The 27667-nt window shown below is 43.6% G+C and overlaps 1 protein-coding gene across 1 annotated transcript in view; it reads right to left on the reverse strand.

The window, feature by feature from the left end:
* Window positions 1-27667, reverse strand: part of LOC138248537 (lysosomal proton-coupled steroid conjugate and bile acid symporter SLC46A3-like) — a 195554-nt gene that overhangs the window by 85196 nt on the left and 82691 nt on the right. The window contains exons 4-5 of the mRNA XM_069202201.1: window positions 17014-17881; window positions 2146-2229 (exon numbers count right to left, since the gene is read on the reverse strand). Coding sequence (XP_069058302.1) covers window positions 2146-2229; window positions 17014-17881 — 952 coding nt within the window. The remainder of the gene's footprint in view (window positions 1-2145; window positions 2230-17013; window positions 17882-27667) is intronic.

Consider the following 27667-nt stretch of genomic DNA (forward strand, 5'->3'; position numbering starts at 1 on the left):
GCTGTGTCTCCAACATTCACAGAAACACACAAATTTCTACATGGAGACCCTTTCTTAGAATGTCAACTGTTTCGTTATATATACACTACTTTATCCCATACAGGTTAGGGGAAGATTCCAGCCAGATGACCACGACTGCATGCCGATTGCTGATTGCCTCGCTATAGCTGCTTGCTTAGACTGCCGAACCCCTGGCCTACCTGGGCACGGTGTCTCTCTAGACTACAGGCTTCCTTGCTCGGGTATGAGGGATGATGTCTTCCCCGGGGGGGGAAAACCTGAAGGGTGGTTTAGGGCTTATTATGCTGTGCCCTAACATAGCTTAGGCAGGAGAACTATATATCACTCCTAGGGACTGTATGGTGGGACTGTTTTTGTGTTTCACTCTCTGTCAGAATTTTGCTTCTATTGTGTTTTATCATTCTAGTTATTGCTATACATGCCATTATATCTAAGATGCAGTTACTTCAATAAACCCTAATTGAACTCTATTCTGCCTCTGTTGGCCCTTGCCTGTGTGAGACTAATCTAACTGAGAAAAAGAAAAAAGATTTGATCGACCACGATTCCCCTGAGGAGTCTCTCGTCATGCGCCCGGTTGCCACAATCATCCCTGCTCTTGGGTAGAGATGAGGCGCTGCTAGTTAGCCGGAAAACCCGGATTAGGCCGACAGGTGTCACATGGTGTGGAATTGTACTTAGTGCCCCACAACCTATGCGATTCTACTGCCCAAATCCAGTAGCCTCATCAGGCTAATGAGAACCTACGCGACAATACCTTCAAGAAGGAATCATGGGAGGACAAAGCCACCAGCCTCTACTGTCTTTTGAGGAGGGAATTTGTTTAAGTATTGCCTAATGTGACTCAGAAGCAAACAGCCTAAAGGCAGACGAGGAATTATCACTTTTCACCCTCTCCTCTACTGGAACTAAATGAATTAACAACCACTAGTGAGAAACTTGTCAACTCTCCTTGTGACTGAAAAATAAGAGCAGACATCAAGAATCAAAAATCATACCAAGACAGTTGACTGCATTATCTTATGGGAGACCAGCACATCTCACCAATGCCTCAAACCTCAAAATTGGTAATGAAATAATTGACTCATCCTATCATTAAGTATCAGATTCACGAGCGGACAGGGAGTTTGCGCTGACCAGGGTCCCATTCCCAGTACAGGGGCTCTCTTATGTATTTTAGATCCCCACTGTCCCATGAAATGTTAAGTCAATTGGTTAGACATTACCTACCTTACCACCAAAAGCAGTTCTTCAGTGATTAGCAGTCTGAAAGAAGAACTGTCAGAAGTCACTGTACAACAGCACCTTGAACAGAGTTCTGCGGGGCTGAGAGAATAAGTCTATGGAAGCTACCTTTCACAAAGTCCACATTCCAAAGCCAAGCTTTTGTGGCACAGCCTATCCTGCAAGTGCTGGAAAGCAAAGTGTACACTGAGGTTACACACCTGTAAGACTACAAAAAAGAGTCAGAGATAAGCGAAGTATTAATGTGGTGATATAAGGCTCATAGGAATGGTGAACTATTGAGACACTGGCAAGTTTACTGCAATTCGTAGGGCACAAGTTAGCTGAAAGGTGCCCAAATCTGTCAAAAGTAGGGGACAGGATATAAGACAGCTACACATTCGGAACTGCTGACCTCAAAAGCACCAGGCCAACAAATCATTTACAGAACTATCTCAGAAAGTAACCAAAATGCTGTATATTTTTTGTATGAACGTTAAGTTAGATCTTTACATTTCCCTTAATCGTTCAACCAAGTACATAGGTGGTGATAAACCAATGAAAGTTGTTTTTATTACCGAGAATCAGATGCACAGTTAGGTAAAGAGAAATGAAAGCCAGAGAAGGTAAACATAACTGAACACTTTCACAGCAGAGAATGTCACTGAAGCTCCTATCTCTCTGAACTTTACAGTCACATTGACACTGAAAGGCTTAAAGTGCCAACAAAGTAGATACACTTGTAAAGGAATGTTTCTCGCTGGAAAATATACACATACTTTTGTTGTTTTTGTTTATAAATCAAAATATTTCCTAGTTATTTATAGCCAGGCTGAATGTGAAATAAAAACAATGAATGCTTCTAAAAGCCTTTGAAGAGGAGGAGTAAAGTACACTCACCTTGTTCACTGTCGAGCACCACCTTTGACATCATTGATCGTAAGATGGGGAAAGGCATGAAAGCAAGCAGGATGGCCACTCGAACTGTGAAGCAAAACAGCTAAGAGTTACTAAACCAACAAAACTATCAGGCCACAGCATTTGTTCTGGTAGTTATCTTTAAGAAACACAAGTGACATTGCCTAAAAGAGGGTGTGTTTGCTGTGACTGCACCTAGATGTTCAAGAGTCCATTCTGAGGTCGCTGTATTTGAGACTAAAGTTACAATTCTAGGAATTCTGGTAGGTTAAAGGCTATGGGCTTGCTACAAACTTGCTTTTATTGTACAGCAATAAAACATTTTAGACTGAAGCCTTTAAAATGTTATCCAATTCACCTTATCCTACGTAGTAAGAAAAAAGGCTAGCTCAGGACTCCTGGATGCCTCAGAACTTAGAATGTTGAGCCCAAACTTTTTATTCTGTTGGTGTTCCAAATAATTTCCACAACAGCATTTAAATACTCAATTCTCTATTTTTACTGCACTCAATTGTCACTTACTATGATATATTCACACTTTTCTAGAGAACTGGGTTTTAACATACAAAGTGATGCCATGAATATGGATTTCTTCATCAACTTACTAATCCTATTTTTTACACCTGTATGTGATATTTTTAGAAATGGGGTCCCAAGTTGGAGTTGGCAGTGGTTTGTACCCTGTCCAAGTAAGGATCCTCACTTTAGTCAGGGTTAGGGAGCCACACAGCTAAGATAACCCCCTGCTCACCCTCACCCCCTGGTAGCTTGACTCAAGCAGTCACGCTTATCTCAGAGGCAATGTGTAAAGCATTTGTGTACATACACACACAATGAAAACACCGCAAAAGTACTCCACACCAGTTTGGAAAAATATCCAATATTTATCTGAGTAAAACAAGACCACAACATCCAACATACACAAGAAAGATACACATTTTCAAAGATTAAATCTTAGTATAGAACTTAGAAACAGAATAGCTCCATCTGGGGCTATCACAACGTCTTGATGGAGTTGTTCCCAATAATCAGACACCATTCGGAGGGAGTGTGGGCCGGTCACGGAGTCGCACGGACCACAGGTACAGTACCTTGGAAAAACGAGGAAACAAAGACGTTGCACGGAGTCTGGAAGATGAGGCGTTGCTGGAGCTGGTGCAGCATCAGTTCCTTATTGCCACCGGGGAGATGAGGCATTGGTTCCTTACTGCTAGGCAGTGGAGGTGAGGCGTCGGTTCCTTACAACAAGGCGGGGGTCGATGAATACAGCATGTCAAGACACGAGGCATCAACCTTCCGAGGTGTCGCGACCACACCATGGGGTCATAGGTGCTGCAGTGGAGTCGGATGTCATGGACATCGGTGACACAGCAATCGAAACTCACGCTGTGGCAGGACATAGAAGGTGCTGGTGGTATCGGGCCTGCAGCGTCGGTTGCAGTCATTGCACTCAGCGGGGACCATGGCTCCTGTGCAGGCAGAGGCGCAGAGTCGGACAGTAGCCCTGGTTCCAAAGTCGCTTTGGAGTCGATGTGCTTGTTACTTCTTGGTTGCACCTGAACTCACTCTAAGGGGCCAAGAACTGGACTTGGAACCACTTGGCAAGTCAGGACTCTCAGCAAGTGAACCCCAGTGCTGGCAGATGAAGTCTTTGATGTCCCTGAGACCTCGTAACAGGTGGCAAGCTCAGTCTAAGCCCTTGGAGAACCTTTGGAAGAAGGATGTGGGAAGCAAGGTCCAGTCCTTTCACTCCCAGGACGGAAGCAGCAAGCAGTAGGCCAGCACAACAAAGCAATAGGCAGAGTGGCAGTCCCCCCCTACAGCATCCAGCTCTTCTTCCTGGCAGAATGTCCTCAGTCCAGAAGTGTTCCAACTTTGTGGGGTCAGAGGTCCAGTACTTATAACCATTTCTGCCTTTGAAGTAGTCAAACTTCACTATCAGGACATGTAAACCACACCAGTAGATGTCCTACCTTTAAAATACACTCCACCCTGCCCATGGGACTGCCTTGGGCCTACCTTAGGGGTGACTTACATGAAGTAAGAGGAAAGGTTTGGGCCTGACAAGTGGGTGCACTTGTCAGGTCAAAATGACAGTTTAAACCTACACACACACACACACATACACACACATACACACACACATACACACACACATACACACACACAGCAGTGGCAGGTCTGAGACATGTTTACAGGGCTACTCGGGTGGACGGCACAATCAGTGCTGCAGGCCCACTAGTTGCATTTGATTTACATGTCCTGGGCATACATAGTGCACTTTACTAAGGACTTACTAGTAAATCATATATGACAATCATGGAACACCCATACAATTTAGACAGGAAGCACTTTTACTTTACCACTGGTCAGCAGTGGTAAAGTGCCCAGAGTCCTAGAGCCAGCAAAAACAAAATGCAGCATAAAGTCAAAAACAGGAGGTAAAAGGCAAACATGTTTGGGGATAATCCTTCAAAAAGGGCCATTTCCAACAGATATCTAAAGCTATAAAAAGCTTTGTGAAATTCACCATTTGAGACTATGCTCTTAGCTCTTTAAAAAGTGCACTGGCTCATTTCGTAAAAAGCTACAGGTTATACTCGGAACAAAAATCAACTCTAATGCAGATGGAAAATAAAAATAAGACACTTCAGCAAACAATCCTGCTGTCGCTTTGAAAAAGAGGCCATCTGAATAACACTGGCAACTGCACATTTCACTCACAATCGGTGCTTTATTATGGTGAATGACCATTTATTTGGATCAATGTGGGCCTGATTTAGGGTTTGGTAAACAGGGTACTCCATTGCAATGTGACTGCCAAGCTGATGGTTCACCCACCTCATTTAGACTTTAGTGTATCGTTGAGTGTTCCACTGATGGAGACCTCGCTGACTCTGTCAAAGGAATACTGTCTCTGATAGCCCAACAGAGTAGGGAGTCAGAGAAGGACTTTACTTTGTCCACCTATTTTGGGTGGATGGTATGACTGCTCTTTTTCCTGTCCATCACCACCTAGAAAACCTGGCGGTTAGGGATAGGAAAAAAAAACAAAATGATTCGGACATTATTGGAGAAAACTCCCAGCTTTGGCGCCATCAGTTTTTTTTTTTTTTTCAAAAAAACACTCCCAAAGTTGAAAAACAAAAAACTTTATAAAAGCTTGTCAGCCGGCAAAATATTTATCATATTAGACTCCTAAAACAAAAGTTGCCAGTAAGAGGAATGGAATCTAGTATCATACTGACTTCATAAACAGACAATGCAATAAGAATAGAGTTTCGCAATTTTTTGACATCGTGGACAAAGCTACGAAATTCTGTGCATACTTCAGATACACAGAAAATTACACGTGTTTAACTTGTTTTATACTGGACAGATACATAGAAAATGACATATGTTTAAATTGTTTTATACTGGAATAACCTTTCCCTTGCAGGGATAAGTTATGTGCAAATACAACATTTTATTGGCCAATAGTGTTAATTTTTTTAGATTCCATAAAAATTAAATCTTTAGCAAAAGCAGAGCAGCACGTAAGGAGGAAAACAAAACAAATTATTTCCAATCTACTAGTGTTAGCTGCTGTTGACTATAAAGGTATGTTGATTAATAAGTCCTTCTTTAAATATAACTTTAATTGTGCTATTACTTTTTTAAAGTTAATAAATAGGCACCAAAACACCCAGTTGCAATTCGATGCAGGCTACAATGCACTTTGGAAAATCTATGTTTAATAGTTAGGTTTTCTATTTTTCCGAATATGCTTAACTCAGGAAATAGGCAACGAAATAGAGGCAGACAGTGCAGAGAGTGGGACTGAGAAACCTACTTAAACAGGGTACATTTTGTCATAAAGTCTTTATCTGCCACCATACGATTTGAATGAAATGAAAATAGCAGGATGCTACCTGTCAGCCATGTGGTAATGGGTAAACAAAGGGGAACCTAGATCTGAGGAGTTGCAGAGTGAATAAAAGTGAACGAAAGTGAACAGGGTAAGGCACAAAAGACAACATTTATTGGCCAACGGAGGAGCAAGTGAAAGAGAACTGACCGCCATTCACAGCAAAATAAGTGAAAAATAAGTGAAGGGAACTAAAACAGGCATAGAGAATGCCAATCTTTGTGGCTTTTTCCAGAGTGAAAAGGTTTTCAGACTCAAAGGTTTTCAGAGTCAAAAGTTTTCTCAAACTTACGAAGACACAGAAAAGATACAGTATAAGCCTGGCTTAATGACATGACCCTTGAAAACGTCAAACCCCAAATCTCACTGAATGCCAACCACAAGGATTCACGACGGACACCAACCTCTCCCTCAAGGAACACATTGCCAAAAAATGAAGACGCCTAGTACCAGCTCTCTCTTCTACAGAAAGCCAAACTGTTACTTCCAGAAAACAACTTCAAAACTGCTGTCCAAGCATTTGTAACTTATTTTCTGAATGGTGGTAATGCCCTACCCATGGCCTCCAAACTCCACAATTGCACGCCTTAGTGGCATCCTCTACACTTTAGCACATCTCATCCGGGCCTGAAGAAATATAATCACCTAACTCATCTCCTGCTGGAACACCATTGGCTCCCATAGCAAACCAACACCATCCTCAAAGCCATAATAATCAGGCACCTCCGCTTACCTTACAACAAGCTCAATGTCTCTGGCGGTTCTTGGCACATCCACAGCAAGGACACCATCAGATTGCAGACTAAGAAGTATTAAAAAGATAAATGCAAACGGACAGGCCTTTTGCATCTATGCACCAAGGACCTGGAACAACATCCCCATATCCAATTGGACAGTCCCTAACACTGCTCCAATTTAGGAAAGAATTGCTGACATATTTGTTTAAAGAGCACTGCATCACAATACTTTAAAACCTCAGCCTCCTCTCCTACTACCCATTGACTAAGCTTGCCTTGGACTATGTACAGCACGTCGCTGCCTTTTGCCTAGTTTTGTGCTATACTAATCACAAATACATACATACACATGGAAGAGATGTCACATGGGCACCGGCAGAGTAGAATGACAGCAACAGAACACACACTCACCCATGTGCACCACTCGCCAGTTCTCAGTCTCTCTGAACAAGCGCACACAAGCAGCAGGAGTGCAATCTTCACTCATACCCAGAAGGAACAGCAGTAGCACAAGCCTTCCTTGTCCTGGAATTTTTTAAGAGTTATCAAACAGAATGGCCACAAGAGTCAAGGATATAACAAGACTGCAGAGAAAGCAAGAAGAATGATGGGATACACACGAGAGATCTACTCAACAGAAAACTACAGAAATTGATCCATTTGTGGTGCCTATATCTGCACTGATATACTATGGACGTCTTCTCTACTTTTTCTCAGATTCTCAGAATTGCTGTCTATCTCAGATCACGCACACAGCTAGTGGGAAGGAGAGACTGGCATTCCTCCTGCCTCTATCATATTCACTACAATGTGTCAAGCTAGACCCCAAGATTTTATGGAGGAAGACTACATGACAGTTTGTTTTGTGCACATAGACAGCGCTAGCATCAGCTGTGTAATCTGCCATTTCCTTCCAAAGAACAGGCAGAGAGGTACCTTAGGATATAACAACCCTGTGATGCAGTTACAGCCAGGGCGATTCTCAGTGGCCAGTACTTCCAGAGAAGCTAGTGAGTGGCAGGGTCCATTTAAAATAAACCTGCCTTTGGGAACAATCTGTTAGCTATCACTGATCATGTTTACATGGGCTAACATGCAAATATAGCTGCCTGGTGCATCAGATGGATCCGACTGACAAGCAATCGTCCAAGATAGAGGCAACACCGCTACGCACACAACATTTAACCCCTCCATCTAAAAGAAAGCATGGGAAATGAGCAACACATTACTGGACCAGACATTGGTCTGTTTTTGTGTCATTTACTTTTTTCATGCAGCAATAGGTCAGCTTACTTCCACCATTTGCTAATTTCATTGAGAGTGATGGCATTTTGTTCTTTTGTAAGGACCACATCCGTACACAAAGTAGTTCCCTTCAGAGTCAGGGAATACTATGACAAAGTGTACTTTTGACACCAAAACAGTATTTTTGCTTTTTCACTGTTTTTTATATTGGTGAGGGTCTAGCAATTCCCTCGAAAATTACGTTTGATAAAACAAGCTGGGCTGGAGTGGGCCACCAAAAGAAGCCCTCCAAAAAAGCTCACATCAGATCGCTCCCTTTTTCTCTTCATGCAATCTCTAGCTTTCTGTCCATCATTTCTTTCTCTCCCTCCTCTCTTCTGTCTCTTCTTCCGCTCTAATGGATTTCTCCCTACCTTCCCTCTCCCTATCTTTCTCTCTCGCTCTCTCTCGAAGTCTCCCAGTGTTTAATATAATGAACCTCAGGGAGCTGAGGAAGTGACGGTGGAACAAGGAGCGGCCCTGAACTCTCAAAACTGGCCTCCAGGTGGTCCACCCAATGGGAGACATGTTCAGTGGAATAAAAGGCTTTTCTGGCCCAGAAACAAAAGTAAAAAACAAAACAAAATTACAGCAAAAGGGCGGCAGTCAAAATCAGACCTACTGGCGTTTCCAATGCTTGTTTCCATTGGCTAAAGCACCATTTAACAAAAACGTAAAACAAATGCCCACATAGGCAAGTACACTAGGAAATCAACCAGACAGGCAATTAAAAGGAAGACCAAATAGCCTAGTGGTAGCAATTAGTTGAGTAATTTTCAAAGTGTAGAAAACAACAGGTTGTCTATTCTCCAGACAGCTTTGATGGATCACTATGGGATAGCCACTGGTATTGATCATTTGTACATGGAGAAGAGTGGCACATTTAGCCAAATTTCAACTTTCATTAACTGTGGCCTCACCATGGAAGTGTCCTCTCACCAGCGCTAACACTGCAAAATATTGCAGCAATCTATTTATAAAGGTTCACCGATGTAAAAAACCTCAGACTGCTCTTCTTGAATACACAGTTATCCAGCCCTTAAAGATTTCACAAGAAATAATGCTGTGCATTTCTTAGACGTTAAGTGAAAGAGGGGAGCAAAAGGGAAAACAGAGAACACCAAAGCAGTGTTTCCAAACAAGAGCATACAGTTCATTTAGTTGCTGCAGTGAGTTTTACAGTGTTGGCTTATGCCCAACACAGTGCCTTGCCATGAAACTTTAAAGGGAAGCCTACAGACCACAAACCCACAGCCATCCCTAACCACCAGCGAAAAACCTCAGGATCATCAATAACAGTCCCACTTGATGTCCGCCCAGGTCAACACCGTCACCACGACCTGTATTCACACCCTGAGGATCCCAAGAATTATCTACAGGTGGTTAGGAAACAGTGGCAATAGAATTATCACCCAAGCCCTTATCACCAGCAGATTGGACTATGGTAACTCCCTCCATACAGGAATCACCAGGCAACTCACGAAGAGACTACAGACCATCCAGAATGCAATAGCCAGACTTGTCCTCAACCTCTGACGCCGATCCTACATTACACCACACCACACCTGCAGAAGCTCCAGTGGCTCCCAAAACACAAGCACACACAATTCAAACCTTTCATTCTCACGTGCAAAGCACTACACAACTCATGCCCAGGCTACCTTAACAGCTGCATAGATTTCAAACAATACCCGATGCACCTCGACTCAGCAAACTCTAACTAGCACAAGTCCCACGCATCCACAGAATCTGTTCCAGAGGTTAAGCCTTCTCATATATGTCTTGTAACGCATGAAACAATCTACCTCTACACATTAGAGCTTCCTCCTCTCTTCTTGAATCCCGCAACAAGCAGAAGACTTAGCTCTTTGAGTAAGTACCCCAAAAGATGCAATGACCCTCATGGGTGATAATGCACTATACAAATACATATAACAGAACAAAAGTTTTTATATATATATATATATATATATATATATATATATATATATATATATATATATATATATATATATATATATGCACACACACACATATACACACACACACACATATATATATATATATATATATACATACACACATACATACATACATACATATATACACACACACACACACACACACACACACACATATATGGAAAATGTCACTTACCCAGTGTACATCTGTTCGTGGCATGTTCCGCTGCAGATTCACATGCTGTGCATATACTTCTGCCATCTAGTGTTGGACTCTGAGTGTTACAAGTAGTTTTTCTCTAAGAAGTGTTTGGGTCACGGGATCGAGTGACTCCTCCTCTTCGGTTCCACTGCGCATGGGCATCAACTCCATGTTAGATTGTTTTCCCCGCAGAGGGTAAGGTAGGAGTGATAGAGTATAAAGGAAAGATATGTCCATGCTAAAGGAATGTTAAACATATATATATCTACATATGTACAAATATTGTTAACTCAAACGACTACAGGCTGCCAGGGAGGTGGGAGGGTGCATGTGAATCTGCAGCGGAACCTGCCACAAACAGATGTACACTGGGTAAGTGACATTTTCTGTTCGATGGCACGTGTAGCAGCATATACATATGCTGTGCATAGACTACAAAGCAGTTAGTCCTCCCATAAAAGTGGTGGTTAGCCTGTAGGAGTTGAAGTTGTTTGAAATAATGTTCTGAGTACAGCTTTGACCTACTGTGGCTTGCTGTGTTGCTAAAACATCTACACAATAGTGTTTAGTAAATGTATGTGGTGTTGACCAAGTAGCTGCTCTACATATTTCAGCCATTGGTATTTTTTCTAAAAAAGCCATTGTAGCACCTTTCTTCCTTGTGTGATGTGCTTTAGGAGTAACTAAGAGTTGTCTTTTGGCTTTAACGTAGCATGTTTGGATGCATCTTACTACTCATCTTGCTAATCCTTGTTTTGAAATGGGGTTACCTGTATGAGGTTTTTGAAAGGCAAGAAACAGCTATTTAGTTTTTCAGAATGGTTTTGTTCTATCTATATAGTAAATTAGTGCTGTTTTAATGTCTAATGTATGTAGAGCTCTTTCTGCCACAGAATCTGGCTGTGGGACGAAGACTGGTAGTTCCACCGTTTAATTGATATGAAAAGGTGATACTACTTTTGGAAGAAATTTGGGATTAGTTCGTAGTACAGCTTTATGTTTGTGTACTTGTATGAACGGTTCTTCAATAGAGAAAGCTTGAATTTCACGGACTCTTCGCAATGATGAAATTGGGACTAGGAAGGCAACCTTTTATGTTAAGAATTGCATTTGGCATGAGTGCATAGGTTCAAATGGTGGACCCTTAAGCCGCGTAAGCACTATGTTTAAATTCCAAGAAGGAACGAGAGGTGTCCTGGGTGGAATGAGGCGTTTTAAGCCTTCCATGAAGGCTTTAATAACAGGAACTCTAAAAAGAGCTGTGATATATATTTTGTAAATATGCTGAAATTGCAGTAAGATGTATTTTCATGGAAAAGAATGCTAAATTCGATTTTTGTAAATGAAGTAAATAGCATACAATATCTTGTATTGATGATATAAGAGGGGCAATCTGTTTAGATTGACATTAACATATAAATCTTTTCCATTTGTTAGCATAGCACCGTCTAGTGTTTTCTTGCTTGCTTAATCACGTCCATACATTCTGATGGTAGTTGTAAATACCCAAACTCTATGACCTCAGGGGCCAAATCGCCAGATTGAGTGAGTTGGGATTTGGGTGTCTGACCTGCCCTTTGTTTTGTGTCAACAGGTCTGGTCCGTTTGGGAGTTTGGAGTGTGGTACTACTGATAGGTCTAATAATGTTGTGTACCACGGTTGACGGGCCCACGTTGGTGCTATGAGTACCATATTGAGTGTGTTTTGACGCAATTTGTTGACTACAAATGGAATGAGTGGGAGAGGGGGAAAAGCATAAGCAAATCTCTGTCCAATTGATCCAGAGAGCATTGCCCTTTGATAGGGGATGTGGGTATCTGGATGCAAAGTTTTGGCATTTTGCTTTTTCGCTTGTGGCGAACAGATCTATGTTTGGTGTTCCCCATTGTTGAAAGTATTTTTGAAGTACTTGTGGGTGAATCTCCCACTCGTGTGTTTGTTGCTGATTTCTGCTGAGAACATCTGCGAGTTGGTTGTGTATCTATGGAATGTATTGTGCTACCAGGTGAATTTGGTTGGGTATTGCCCATTCCCAAATTTTGTGAGCTAAGAGGGAGAGTTGGGACGAATGTGTCCCTCTTTGCTTGTTTAGGTAATACATGGTGGTCATGTTGTCTGTTTTGATTAGGACATTCTTCTAAGTGAGAAGAGGCTGAAAAGCTTTGAGTGCTAGGAAGACAGCTAACAACTCTAAGTGATTTATGTGTAGCTGTTTGTGTTGGGCATCCCATGGTCCTTGGATGTTGTGATTGTTGAGGTGAGCTCCCCAGCCAATCGTTGATGCATCTGTTGTAGTTATGGTCTGAGGCACAGGGTCTTGAAATGGCTGCCCTTTGTTTAGATTTGTGTAATTCCACCACTAAAGGGACGTATATGTTTGGCGGTCTATCAACAATAGATCTTGAAGTTGACCGTGTGCCTGTGACCATTGTTGTGCACGGCAGTGTTGTAAGGGCCGCATGTTTAGTCTTGCATATGGAACGATTGCAATACATGATGCCATCATCCCTAACATTTTCATGACAAGTCTGACAGTGTGCTGTTGACCTGTCTGTATCTATGCGATTATATTTTGGAATGCTTGTATTCTTTGCGTATTTGGACTTGCTAGTGCTTTTTGAGTATTTAGTATTGCTCCTAAATACTGTTGTATTTGCGCAGGTTGTAGTTGTGACTTTTGGTCATTTATTGAGAACCCTAGGGTGTGCAGGGTTTGTATTACGTAATGCGCATGGTTTTGACACTGCATATGACTGACTGATTTTATTGGCCAATGGTCTAGATTTGGAAAGACATGTATATGTTGTCTTCTTAGATAGGCTGCAACTACTGCTAGGCACTTTGTGAATACCCTTGGAGCTGTTGTTATTCCGAAGGGCAACACTTTGAACTGACAGTGCTTTCCTTGAATGACAAACCTGAGGTATTTTCTCTGGACCGGATGGAAGGGTATATGAAAATACGCATCCTTGAGGTCTAATGTTGCCATGAAATCGTGTTTTTGAAGTAGTGGGATAACATCCTGGAGAGTTACCATGTGAAAGTGTTCTGACAGGATGTAAAGGTTGAGGGTCCTGAGATCTAATATTGGCCTTAGGGTGCTATCCTTTTTGAGAATCAGGAAGTATAGTGAGTAAATTCCCGTCCCTACTTGATTTTGTGGCACGGGTTCTATTGCTTGTTTGAGTAATAGAGATATGACGTCTTCCTGTAACAGAGTGATGTGTTCTGTGGATAATTTGTGTGGTTTTGGTGGAATGATTGGAGGAGTTTGTATCAATTCTAGGCAATAACCATTGCGGATAATTGAGAGTACCCAATTGTCTGTGGTAATGTTTTGCCAATTGGTGTGGAACTTTTGTAGTCTTCCTTCCACAGAGGAGGTGTGGAGTGGAAAGAAATGAAACAAGTCACAGTTTAGTGTGCTGTGAGGTTTGTTTAGATGTTTGTTATTTCCCTCTACTTCTGGGATACTGTCCTCTATGTGTGCCCTTAAAACCACCTCGTTGGTATTGAGGTTGGTAGGCTGGTTTTGCCTGCGATGTAGATGCCTCTGCTGTTTGAGCTCTGAATCCACCTCTAAACTGAGGTTTCCGAAAGGATCCCCTGTATGGTGTGGTGTATAGTGCACCCATAGATTTTGCAGTGTCTGAATCCTTACGCAATTTTTCAATTGCAGTGTCCACTTCTGGGCCGAAAAGTTGTTTTTTGTTGAACGGCATATTCAACACCGCTTGTTGGATTTCGGGTTTGAAACCCGAGGACCTGAGCCATGCATGCCTCCTTATTGTTACAGCAGTGTTGACACGCCTGGCAGCTGTGTCTGCTGCATCTAGGGCAGACCTAATCTGATTATTGGTGATGGCTTCCCCTTCCTCCACTATTTCCAGTGCCCTTTTTTTGATGTTCCTTGGGGAGATGCTGAATTATGTCTTGCATCTCATCCCAATGAGCCCTGTCGTATCTAGCCAACAATGCCTGTGAGTTGGCTATCCTCCATTGATTGGCTGCCTGGGATGCACCTCTCTTCTCTGCAGCATCAAATTTCCTACTCTCTTTGTCTGGTGGGAGTGCATCACCTGATGACTAAGTTTGCCCTCTTTCTGGCAGCACTTACTACTACTGAGTCCGGAGGGAGTTGCTGAGTTATGTAGACAGAATCAGAGGGAGGTGGCTTGTATTTCTTCTCTATCCTGGGAGCAATTATCCTTTCTTTAACTGGCTCGCTAAATATTCGATCAGCGTGTTTTAGCATGCTGGGGAGCATAGGGAGCGACTGTATGTTGAATGTGTGGAAGAGAGGGTATTAAACAAAAAATCATCTTCCAACGGTTCAGTGTGCATGGTGACACTATGGTATGCTGCAGCCCTAGCTAAAACTCAATTGTACCCTGTACTATCCTCAGGTGATGAAGGTTTAGAGGGATAGCAGTCTGGGTCGTTGTCAGGAATGGGATCTGGATCATAAAGATCCCATGGGTCTACATTGTCTTGTTGCGAGTCAAATGAATGTCATGGTGACTGCATTGGTGTAGGACTGGTAGGAGGAGAGATATGCAGGTGTGGAGAGTGAGGAGGAGAATGAGGGGGAGACAATTGAGGAGTTGGTGGTCTCTCCTTTGGCTTTGGCACTTTAGCTGGAGGCGGTGTAGTGTCCAATTCCTCCTGAAAGGCTAATTTCCTCTTAGGTTTTAGAGGAGATGCTGTTAGGATTCTGCCGGTTTCTTTGTGGATATGAATCCTGGCTTGCCTTTTGTCCATTACTTCAAGTATTGGCTTTACTGGGGAGTCCTCTTCAGAGGTTTTGTGGATTTCTTTGAGTGTCTTAGAAAGTCCATGCTCCTCTGTGTAACCTGCTCTTTTCGGCTCTGAAGCTGGCTTTTTCGGTATCGAAAAAGATGGTGTAGTGGATGTTCTCGGCTCCGAAAGGGATTTCTGAAATTTTGTTTTGACTCCAAAGATCGGTGTTTGCTCGAGTCAGACACAGAGCCTTTCGTCGACTTCGATGGTTCAGAGGAGTGGCCTTTTTTTGGTGCCGAACTGGCAGCTTGGTCACTGGATGTTTCTTACGGGTCGAGCCATGGCCTTCTGGCAGTGGCATACCCAAGGCCTTATATTTGGGTCTTTGTGATGGTACAGGGGCAGGCGTACTCACGTGTTGTCCTGCCGTGACCGGTCTGTCTTGTTCGGATTCCTGGTCGGAGTCAGAACCTCGAACGGAGACTGCTGTCTGCATGATCTCTTCCTCTTCGATTTCAAGATGTTCGGAGCTTTTGGATGCTATCTCGAACCTTTGTGCTCTTCTGTTCGAAGTGTCTTTTTTGATCGGAAGGATCGGGAGGCCTCGTAATTTTCTTCCCGATGATCTGGGGAAAGGCAAAGATTACAGACGAGGTGTTGGTCTGTATAAGGGAATTTCACGTGGCACCGAGGACAGAATCGGAATAGAGTCCGATCCATGAGGCTTCCACGGGGTCGGCCTGACCAGGCCTGAGTTGGGCACACGCGCCCCAAAGGGCAAGTAGAGATGTCTTTTCCGACGGTACCGATGTGTCGATAGAAGTTGTAAACCCGATCGATACAATACCAATGAAAAATAAAGCGTTTTCAAAGTTTTCCAAATCGAACTATTGGAGCAAAAGGAAACCCGTCCGAACCAGACGGCGGAAAGAAAACAATCTAAACATGGAGTCGAGGCCCATGCGCAATGGAACCAAAGAGGAGGAGTCACTCGATCACGTGACTCGAAAACACTTCTTCGAAGAAAAACAACTTGTAACACTCAGAGCCAAACACTAGATGGCAGAAGTATATGCACAGCATGTGTATCTGCAGCTACACATGCCATCGAACATTATATAAGATCATGTCAACATTTCGTAAAAGACGGGCCATCCCAGTGCATTGTGATGGGGCATGCAGCAGTAGACCACAGCACAATAGCAGATATTCTGGCTAATTCAAATGCAAACCCTCAGGCATGAAGCTAAGGTGCATACAAAGCCATTCTGATCAGTATTCTGATGCCTGGATGTCGGGATTTTATTGGTACAATGTCAATCATGGACCAGTGTGGTAGCAAATCTTTGGGCAATGAGCGTATGGTTGATGCACCCACAAAAGCACATCAGAATTGTATTAAAACGCTCTTTTTTGCCAGTCCTCTAATAACCATGCACTGCGCTCTGTAGTGGCATATGGTGAAGCAAGACCCATTCTAGGAAGAGAGTACATCAGGTATCCTACCCTAAGGCTGGGCCTTGTGTACATGAGCAAATACTTGGAGAATACACTGACGTAACTCAAATACTTGGAACTCAAATACTTGGAACCTCTTGGTATTGGTTATTCACTGTACTCAAGGGTGGACTAACCAGATTCAAGATTCATGAACAGGTCCTTTCAACTTTCCAACAAGCTGAATTCTCCAAGTGTAAGGTCTCATGACACAATTTAAAAAAGAAAAATCTTACTTCTACCACTTATCACGTTCTTCTCTCAGTAGCCATTCTGGCTAGCCGGCAAGCTGTTTGCCCAATATTATAGGTACAGTGCACAACACTCTGCCCTAACATAGCTCATCTTACATATGTGTGCTTGTGCCATGCCCAGGGCATCCATTTGCAGAATAAATACCTCAGTAATCTAGTCACTAACACATATCTCACATTTGGATAACCATTCTGAAACATAAATCAGTGACACTTAAGATCCTATGTTCTGAACCAAAGGAGGTTACGTATCTTGAGTTAACTTACCTAGAAACATTAGCAGTGTTGTATTGGCAAAGGCTGTCATGAGCATTCCAGTGGTCCAGGAAAAGAGGCCAATGAAGATAATGAATGGTTCCTTCAGGCACCTGGTGAAAAGGAACACTCCAAGGAAACTGGTCACAAACACTAAGGTGTTCAATGAGGAACCCCATCCAATAAGAACTGCATCCCAACAGAGAGGAGAGGCCAACTCATAAAGAGTAAAAATGGAAAAAGCCCCATACTGCCCAAACAAGTAAGCCATGAAGGCAAAAAGCATGGAGATAATCAAAAATCGCTTTTTGCAGGAAGCATTTTTAAACAGTAGGAATACACCAGAAAATACTTCTTTAAAGCCTTCTGCACTAAATGCATGAGCTTGGGTTTCTGATTTGTTTACAGTTTCTTGAAGGAAGAAAATGATGTAGACCATATTAGCAAAGTGAAGAATGCAGGCTGTAACAAATGACCATGTAAAACCAAAATTTTCAATGAAATAGCCTGAGAGTATGCCAGCTAATCCACTTGACACTCCAAGAATCGTGTCAATCAGAGCTATGCGTATGGTCTTCTGCTTTGCACCAAGGCTTATATCGGCTGCATATGAAAAACATCCACCAAGAAAGGTTGCGAATCCCCCCAGAAATCCAGTAAGCACGGCGGATATAAAAAAAATATAAAGAGGCCAGGAGAAATAGGATATTGCAAAGTAAAAGGAGGAAGTCACAAAGCCACCGAGAGAGGGCAGAAATAAGGAAGTCTTGCGTCCATGCCGGTCACCATAGGCAACAATGACCAATGTCACCAAAAGACTCGGAATCAATCCGCTTAAATCCATGGTCATGGAAAATAAAGATGCCTTCTTTTGGACTTCCTGAAAAAAAAAAAAAAAAACACTTTAAAGAATCTGAACACAGTGATCAAACATCTTTACATAACTACCCCTCTCAGGGACCACCCAACATGTAGCATCTTTGCTCTCAGAGCCTGATAAGTACACCTTATCTGTCTATGAAAGCCACAACATGGATCTAGAGGCACATTCTACAAATATTTTATAGAATACAATAAAGTCACAGTGACATAGAACACTATCCTTCACAGTTCTGATGTCATAATATTGAGCATTTAATTTGTTCTCCACCAGTTTGAGGTCACAGCAGCAGTGAAGAGCTTTCTCCATTGCGGTCTCGAGACAGAAAGGGAGTTAGTTATTTAATCTCAACTGTGTACACCATTTTTCCTAGTGTTTTCCATAGTGCCCATGTCTTGTGTGAATTCCATTTGTTTTTCTTACCCACCATACCATGTAAACATCACACCTTGCCTGAAATCATGCACTTTCCCTACATTTCAGTGATGTAAACTTTTGTAAACTGCAGGAATTCACAAAATTCCTACCACCCAGCATTGCCCGTCTTGTGCCAGTGAAAACAGTGCACCACTTGTGTCATTGGACCTACTGCCCTCGACACAAACGGATCCAACCGTTACGGTTGTGTGCACTTGTGCCCAGCCACACAAGTGGGGCAGTGTTTATATCAGCACAGGTTGGTAATACTAAGTGTAGGAATTTTGTAGATTTCTGCAGATTCTGGAAGTTTCCATCACAGAAATGAAAATGTGTGATTTCAGGAAAAGCTTGAGATTTGCAGGGCACTGTAGGTAAAAAATCCTCATAGGATCCACGCAAGTCATCCCATCCTGGATTCCCCTAGGTGGCTAGTTTTAAAAAAATGTACAGGTTAGCTAGGTTTCCCTGGGTGCCAGCTGAGCTAGGGCCCAAACTCTACAGCTACCCACTTTGCTAAAAATGGGTCAGTTTTGGGTGGAAAAATGTGATATATCCATGTTGCATTTTGAGCTGTTTCCTGTTGCAGGCACTAGGACTAACAATATTAGTGAGGTACCATTTTTAACAGGGCACTTAGTGGGACACAGTGTTACAATCAGTAATAATAAAATTGGTAATGTTTCTCTGCATTTTTGCCTTCTAAATGTAAGCTTGTGTGTAAGAAAGAGGACATTTTGAGAAATACCCTCTAATAATACACAGGGTAGCATGGGTACCCACAAATTCAGAGCTGTGCAAAAAATCACTGCTTCTAAGTTTCATATCTTGTGCCCATTTCGAAAATAGAATGGTTTCCTTGATACCTTTTTTCACTCTTTATGTTTTACCATATGAATTGCACTATACACGGGACACAATGAAAAACCATTGCAAAGTGCAGTTCAGTTATTAGCTCTGGGTACCTAGAGTTATTGGAAGACCCACAAACCTTGTATATCCCCGCAATCAGAAGGGTCCTAGCATTTGTAATGGTTTATGGCTTTCGTAAATCAGCCTTCATGATGAGAAGGTACAAATAAAAACATAGTCACAATGGAAGTTTCTTCCTACTAATTTGCAATATTTTTTAATTCAACACTTAGTTTATTTGGGAAAACCTTAAAGGATCTTCACATATTACCCCTCGCTGAATTGAGAATTCTGTCTAGGTTTCAGAAATGTATATCTTTCTGGGATCCACAATGGGTTTCACTCTGTTTCCACCCCAAACTAGAAGGATGTTGAAAGCACAAAAACCAGAAAAATGTGCTATCTCTCAGTAAATGCCAGTAAATGCCACAACTGTGGTAAAACATTTGGTGTTCTGAATCAGGTCAGCTGTTCCTAAAAGCTGAGAAGATGGTGACTTTAGCACCGCAAACCTTTCGTTGATGCAATTTGCAGGAAACAAAACAGACACTTTCTTCTACAGCAATACTAGTGAAAAGGTTATGTACTGGGTAATAGATCTTTGACGTGTATCCACAAGCCCAATGCATAAACCATGAAAGATATAGTCTAGACTGATCTTCTTTTTTAATCTTCTGCAACATTTAATAGTTCATTAATAAGCTAAATTAATTATTTGTTTTGATTCCAGTAATACAATCTCATTTAAAACAATGCTAACACAGCAGTATACTATTTCTAGAGTGATAGTTACTCAAGGGAGGCGAAAACTCCAACTAATGTTAAGGCACAAATAGTGCTAGTGCGGAATCCATTTTGACTAAGGTTCCAGATAGTGACACTCCATAGGAGAGAGCATGCAGAAGGTGCACAGGGCTGTTGGCCTCTAAGTGAACTTGAACTGTCTGTAACATTGCTGTAACTGTAAGGTCTTGCAAAATAAGATAAAATATAAATTGTATGTATATGTGTTGTTCTGTTGCCTTGCTACAGTTGAACATTTATAAATATCATGTCCAACTAGAGTTTGATGTCTTTAGTTAACTTATGATAGAATAAATGAGTGAAAATATGCTTTTGTTTCAAGGAGCAGCTGGGTGTCATTGACTGTGTATCATTTGTGCAATATACATTGAAAGTTATAAAACCCACGGTCCATCTTGACTCCTCCCAGCTGTTGAATGATAAAGCTACAATCTGAATATTGCTGCTTTGTGTCTTTAATAATTTTAGGCTTCTACACTACTATTGCAGAACACTTTTAAGAGTAGGTACTTTGGCTTTATAACTTATTGAAGCACATTTTGGCTTGATACAATGCAAAATATGAAAGTTAGCAAGTATTGGCAAAGCCAATAGGTATGCCCAGGGCAATGTGGAACAATGGTTATTTTTTGTTTTTATTTACTACATTTTTTCTTTATTGGAAACATATCACAAATATAAAATATTTTAAAAAAATACAGCCTACTTAATATGGTGACCATATGCCACCAATAGAAGCTGTTTTTTGTTTAAATGAATAACCATTTTGTATGATTTTAATATCCTTAAATATGTTTCTTCAATTATGGTTATTATTAAAACAAGAAATCAATGTATTCACTACTGTAAAATACAAAATAAATTATATCTAAATGGAAACAGATTATTGTGAAGTAACAGTGAACCAATAACTTCTATTCTTCCTTGAGTACAACTTTAACTAATCAATCTCAATAGTCCTAACTTATTGAAGAAAGTGAGTGAAGGAGAAGATAAAAGAAAGAAGTATGTGAAGGCAAGTAGATAACCTATGAAATTTATTTTCTTTAAACAAAGAATCAACATATTTCATTTTTATTGAAGCAAAAAAGTTAAAAATGGATAATCACAAGTAAGCAGTTGTCAGCACATGCACACAGTATTTTCTATGTGTGAATGCCATAGTGCTCCAACCTAGCAATTTTTAAAATGCACCTTTAATGTTGTCTTATTCAAAGTCTCCACATCTTTAATCCTTCGGCAAGGCTCACAGAAATCTGAGACTCTTACTGGGAGGTAAATTGATGTCAAAAAGGCTCTGGAAGCCCGATCACGCCACACTATTTTTTTGCAATGCTGAGTTACAGGCTACTTAAAGAGTTTCCCAGTGAAATACATTGTAATATGACTTCACCGTTTGATACAGTTGTAGGATTAATCCAAACAGTCGTCCACAGCTCTAAAGTTGCTTGGTCCCGTAGATATTTTAGACCAAGCTCTTAGTGCACGCTAGAAGAAGAAGCAGACTGAGGGAGGCCTCATAAAGCTGTTCTCTTCTCTCTGCAATGTTATTGGTTCAGAGTGTCCAATACCTGCACCATAAAGAACCACAGATGGACAATTAGCCTTTTAAACTATTAGCATTTGGGGGAAAGGTGTTTGCTCAAAGCCTTAATTTTAATAAAACAGTAGAGGTTCTTCTAGCAGACAGCTGTGCTTAGAACAGATTTAAAAAAAAACTTTTTTTTGGTTGTTATCACGAGAAAATTAGATTTTTATTGCCATAAAGTAATGAAATTATTGGTCATGAGTTACTGTGCCTGAAGTGATAGTTTAAATACACAAGCATGACAAAAAATAAACAGAAGACAAAAGTACTGATAAAGTAAAGTACTGACCCACCAGCCATAGCACTAAAGTGCATTTCTTTTAAGGCAGATGTACACCAGTAATCAAGAAAAATACTGTCACTCGTATGTCAAGAGAGTCATTAGCTGAATTGGGATGACCCACTGCCCCTTTCTGTATGCTGTGGTTGGTGGACAACATTAGCCCAGAAGGAAACAACGTGCATGATGAGGAAAAGCTTGGTTATACAAGTCCTGAGATTAACAAAAATAGAGGTCTTGCGCCAACAAAATAGCTGTCTTGCACCAATGGGAAAAGAAAACACAGTTGGCCAAGAGCTATACCTTTGGTCCACATCCTCTGGCACCAAACGTTGAGAAAGACCAAAGATCAGTTGGATACAGTCCAATTCAACAATTATATAATGGTTAGTGTTTGCTATGGGCTCCATACGTAGGCTGAACAAAAATTGGACATCATATATCCACCTGTAATTGCTGTAATACAGGCTCTTCAGCACCCCCTCCTTGTCTGCAGTTTTATAACTCTGGTGTGGGGGCATTGTTGTTACCACAGTTTTGTGATGAATTTCTCCCCTCTTCATTTCCAGACAGGTACCCTGTGAATTGGAGTGGGGAGCGAAGAACTGGGAGCATACTTGTGTGTACAGTGGAAGTTAGATAGGCCATGAAATCAGTGAGTTTCATAGTAAGAGAAAGTGGGATTTCTCTTGATCCTCTGCTCTTAACACTTACAAGGAGCGGCGTCCATAACATGCAATTCCAATCCCATTTTCAACACCTACAACAATGTAACCTGCAAACCCAAAGTAAGATGCTGAAAGTGTGTCTAGGTCACCCCAGGAAGCACCTTACAGGATCCACTAAATAAAACATATAGGGGGTCATTACAACATTGGCGGTATAAGGCGCTTACCGCCGTGCAGAAGACCGCCAATACACCGCGGCGGCGGCGGGAGCCCGCCACAGCTATTATGACACACATCGCGGAATCCGCCGAAATTCAGACACCCACACAATACCGCCACACCAAAGGTCAGCGATTAACATGCGGAAACAAATCCTCCACCGCCACGCCAACAGAAACACGACCATGCCATTACGACCCACGAATCCACGCGGCGGTCTTTCAACCGCGGTATTCCATTGGCGGTACACACTGCTGCGCTCTAAATATACACACAGCTCCAAAACACCGCCACATTGGACAATTACAAATACACACACCTGATACACATACACACACCACACCCAACACAATATAAAACACACACCCACATCACCCACAAACCCCTACTACTAAAAATTCAGAGAAAAGGCCAGAGAGAGACAGCACAGAATAGAGAACCCCATCACACAGAGGCACACTACACCATCACCCACATAACATCCACGCACAAAACACCACATGTACTTATACCCCCGCAGGAACCCGAAGGAACGTCACCACACCAGAGGGTCCAGACAACACCACTCCACCCCCAGAAGAGGCCCACAGTGACGAGAGTAGCTCTGCCCTACCGGATCTTGATGACCAGCCCGGACCATCGTGGGCCTCAGGACAGTCGGTTCCCCTTGCCCAGCCACAGCCCAACACCGAACTTCCACCCTCTGGTAACACCAGCACAGCACCCACCCAGCGGGCCCATACCTCCGTCCCCAGGACAGGTCAATCAGCGGTGTGTCCACCACTACAGGGCACCCAGGGTAACCCACCACCCCAACAACAACAGGGACCTGGGGGCAGTGGTAGTGGGCACACGGTCCAGGGGATGGAGGCACAGGAACATAGGGGAACTGGGAGGGCTGCTGTGCGACAGAGGGAGGACAGGCCAAGGGAACCTACTCTCCACAAGGCCCTCTCCTCCATCATGGGAGCATGCCACCACTCCCAGGAGACGATGGCAACGGTCCTGGACAAGTTGCAGGAGACCCTGCGTCTGCAGGAGGAGCAGTATTTGGGGTTCAGGGAGGAGCTCAGGACCATCGGCTCCGCCCTGGGCACCATCGTAGGGGTGCTGACGGACATTCAAAAGACCTTGAGGGACACTGTGGCACTCCAAGGGGCCCCTGACACTAGCCAGGACGATGAACTGCCCACCACCTCCGCCGGCGCTAGTGGACAGGACGCCCCGCCACAGGACAACCACACCAGCACCCCACCCCCTGCAGACGGACAACCACCACGCAAGCGGGCCCTGAGATCCAGGAACAGGACAGAGCAAGATGGCAAGACCCCGCCAGGAAATAAGACCACCCTGATTGTCCCCCCACTGTCCCACTTTGTTACCCTGTCCAGATTGGAACTGCCCCAGCTCCACTTCCAATGGCCAGATGTGCAATGTACCTGTGAGACTAATAGACTGGACTCTGCCATGGACATTCCTCCACCATCCCCATTTCACAACCCCCCTTAATTTTTTAGCACTTAAATAAACACCCTTGAAACACTAAAAAAAACTGGAGTCAGTCTATGATTTTGAACTTTGTATTGTCAATTACAGTGTCAAAATGGGTTACCCATTGGAAGGCTAACATACCAATGTCACACATCACAAGCCCTTCAAGGATGCAAGCTGTTGACACGTAGGTTACCACATTTGTGAAACTGAAATGGAAGGGGACAACTCAGTTAACAAATAGTGAGTGAAATGTAGGTACAGGATAGAGGTAGACGTGTGAAAGTTAAGATATTGTGAAACCTGAAAATTTACTCACCTCTGTTTCACTGGAAATATTGCTGTATGACTGACTCCCTGTTGTCGTTTTCTTCTTCCTCAGCTTCATCCTCATCACTGTCCACAGGCTCCACAGACTCCACCGCTGCTACAACACCGTCATCTGGATCATCCTCCTGCAGAAAAGGCACCTGGCGTCGCAATGCCAAATTATGGAGCATGGAGCAGGCGATGATGATGTCGCACACCTTCTTCGGTGAGTAGAATAGGGACCCACCTGTCATATGGAGGCACCTGAACCTGGCTTTCAGGAGGCCGAAGGTGCGTTCGATCACCCTCCTAGTCCGCCCATGGGCCTCATTGTACCGTTCCTCTGCCCTGGTCCTGGGATTCCTCACTGGGGTTAGTAGCCAGGAAAGGTTGGGGTAACCAGAGTCCCCCAATAGCCATACACGGTGCCTCTGGAATTCACCCATCATATCAGGGATGCTGCTATTGCGCAGGATGTAGGCGTCATGCACAGAGCCAGGGGAACATAGCATTTACCTGCGAGATGTACTGGTCTGCCAAACAGACCATCTGGACATTCATCGAATGATAACTCTTCCTGTTCCTGTACACTCCTGCGTGGGGGGGGGGGGACCAGAGCTACATGGGCCCCATCAATGGCACCTATGACGTTGGGGATATGTCCAAGGGCATAGAATTCACCTTTCACTGTAGGCAAATCCTCCACCTCAGGGAAAATGATTTATCTCCTTACGTGTTTCAGCAGGGCAGACAACACTCTGGACAACACGTTGGAAAACATAGGCTGGGACATCCCTGATGCCATGGCCACAGTAGTCTGAAATGACCCACTTGCAAGGAAATGGAGCACTGACAGCACCTGCACGTCAGGGGGCATTCCAGTCGGATGGCGGACTGGTGACATCAGGTCTGGCTCCAACTGGGTACATAGTTGCTGGATTGTGGCACGTTCAAACCGGTAGGTGACGATCAAATGTCTCTCTTCCAATGTCAACAGGTCCACCAGCGGTCGGTACACCGGCGGATTCCGCCATCTTCCCATATGTCCCAGCTGACTGTGCCTAAGAAGGACAACAGCGAAGAAACAGTCACCATTCCTCCAGGTATGTACCCACAGTCACACACAAGACTACAACAGACAATTAACCCATCCTGGATATGTTTTGAGTGTAGGCCTCGGTATGTGTGACGCAGTAGTAAATGAAGCCATGTGGGCCCCTGAAATGGCAGCTGCCTGACCTTTAAACTGGGACAATGGGATTGTGGGGTAACTGCGCTGGACACCGTCGCGGTAGGCGGTCGTAGACCGCGGCGCAATGCTGCATTGGTTAACATTGGACCCTATGGGTCCCAGGAGCCAATGAACAGGTGCGCCGCCGGTGATGATGTGCACCGCCGCGGACGTCACCGCCATTTTCTATCTGTTCAATCACTAGATACCTGACCTTCGACAAGAGAGGACCTACACTGCCAGTGCTGCTGTGACCTCAGTCTGGAAGCGACGATGGCTGCTGCGTCTGGGGAAAGGGCCCCTGCCTTCACTGCACAGGAGTTGGAGAAACTTGTGGATGGGGTCCTCCCCCAGTACATGCTACTCTACGGTCCTCCAGACCAACAGGTCAGTACACAGGGAGCACGTTGGATGTGCTAGGCCTGGGTGGGAGAAGGAAGGGGGCAGAGTTCTAAGAACAGAAATGCATGGGGATGAATGGGCCACATGGGCAGATTTGGGAGGGGGCCACTCACATTGACGGTGCAGTAGGTAATGACTGTTCCTCTTTCCTTGTGCATGACATGTAGGTCAGCGCCCACCAGAAGAGGGACATTTGGCGTGCCATCGCCAAGGAAGTCCGGACCCTGGGGGCCCACCAGAGACGGGGCACCCACTGCTGTAAGAGATGGGAGGACATTCGCCGCTGCAGCAAGAAGACGGTGGAGGCTCAGTTGGGGATGGCCTCCCAACGTGGGAGGGGTGCCCGTCGCACCATGACCCCCCCTGATGCTGATGTTCCGGATCCTGGCGGTGTCACGACTCACGTGCTGCTGGCGCCTGGAAACCGCAGATCTAGTGGCGTAGGTCTTGAGGGTTCGGCTTTGGCCCAGAAAAGGGCGACTCTTTCTAGTAGCCACGGTGCTGCAGGCAGTGGAAACGCCAAGAACATACCGTGCCCTTTAGAATTAGTGCCAGAGGGAAAAAACCCCAATAAAGGGGAAAAACCTCCAAAAAATGGATTCCTGAAACGAAAACAAAACCAGGAATCAAACAGGAACAAAATGCAGGTAAATGCAAAATTGAAAAGATTCAGAACCGAAGGCTAAGAATCAGGAGCGAAGACACAATCTGAGCAGAAAGTGATGCAGCGCAAGGAAAGGGAGAAAACAGAGCCCTTATACACCAAGAAACAGGAAGTGACCAACAGGAAGTAAAAAGACACCATTTTAGATAGGGAAAAAGTACATAGGATAGAATAGAACAGGAACCATAGAAAATAGGGACCAAGGAATGCTGGGAAGAAAAAGGTAACATGGGAAGGGGGAAAGACATAAAGAAAGGACAGAAAATGCCTCGAAAAAGTAAAGAAGAAAAAGAAGAAGAAGAAAGAAAAAGAAACAGGTAAGGAGGGGTCAGGGGAGAACAGGGACACAACAGAAGGCAGAGCGAGGCCCAAAATAATATCTGGGGCCTCGCGCTGTACAGAGAAGACTCGGGGCACGCCGCGTCCTGAGAACGCGCTGTGCGGCGCGAGCCGAATGCTCGGCTCGCGCCGCACCACGCGGCGCAACAGTAGGTTCCCCCCCCCCCGAAGGTCTAGGTTTGAAGGGAAACAAACGATGAAAACGAGAAATCAAAAGAGGGGCGTGAACAGAAGAAGCATCTTCCCAAGAGCATTCACTAAGAGGATAACCCTTCCAGTGAATCAAATACTGAAGACGCCGGTGAAAAAAGGAGAGAGTCACAAATTTCTTGAACCTCATATTCAGGGACATCATTCACCAACACAGGAGGAGGACAAGGAAACTGACGAGAGAAAGGATCAGGGACATAACGTTTGAGTTGGGATACATGAAAGACCGGATGAATTTTCCAAGTATGAGGC

Source organism: Pleurodeles waltl, chromosome 8 (assembly GCF_031143425.1).
Source record: "Pleurodeles waltl isolate 20211129_DDA chromosome 8, aPleWal1.hap1.20221129, whole genome shotgun sequence".
Classification (NCBI taxonomy): Eukaryota; Metazoa; Chordata; class Amphibia; order Caudata; family Salamandridae; genus Pleurodeles; species Pleurodeles waltl.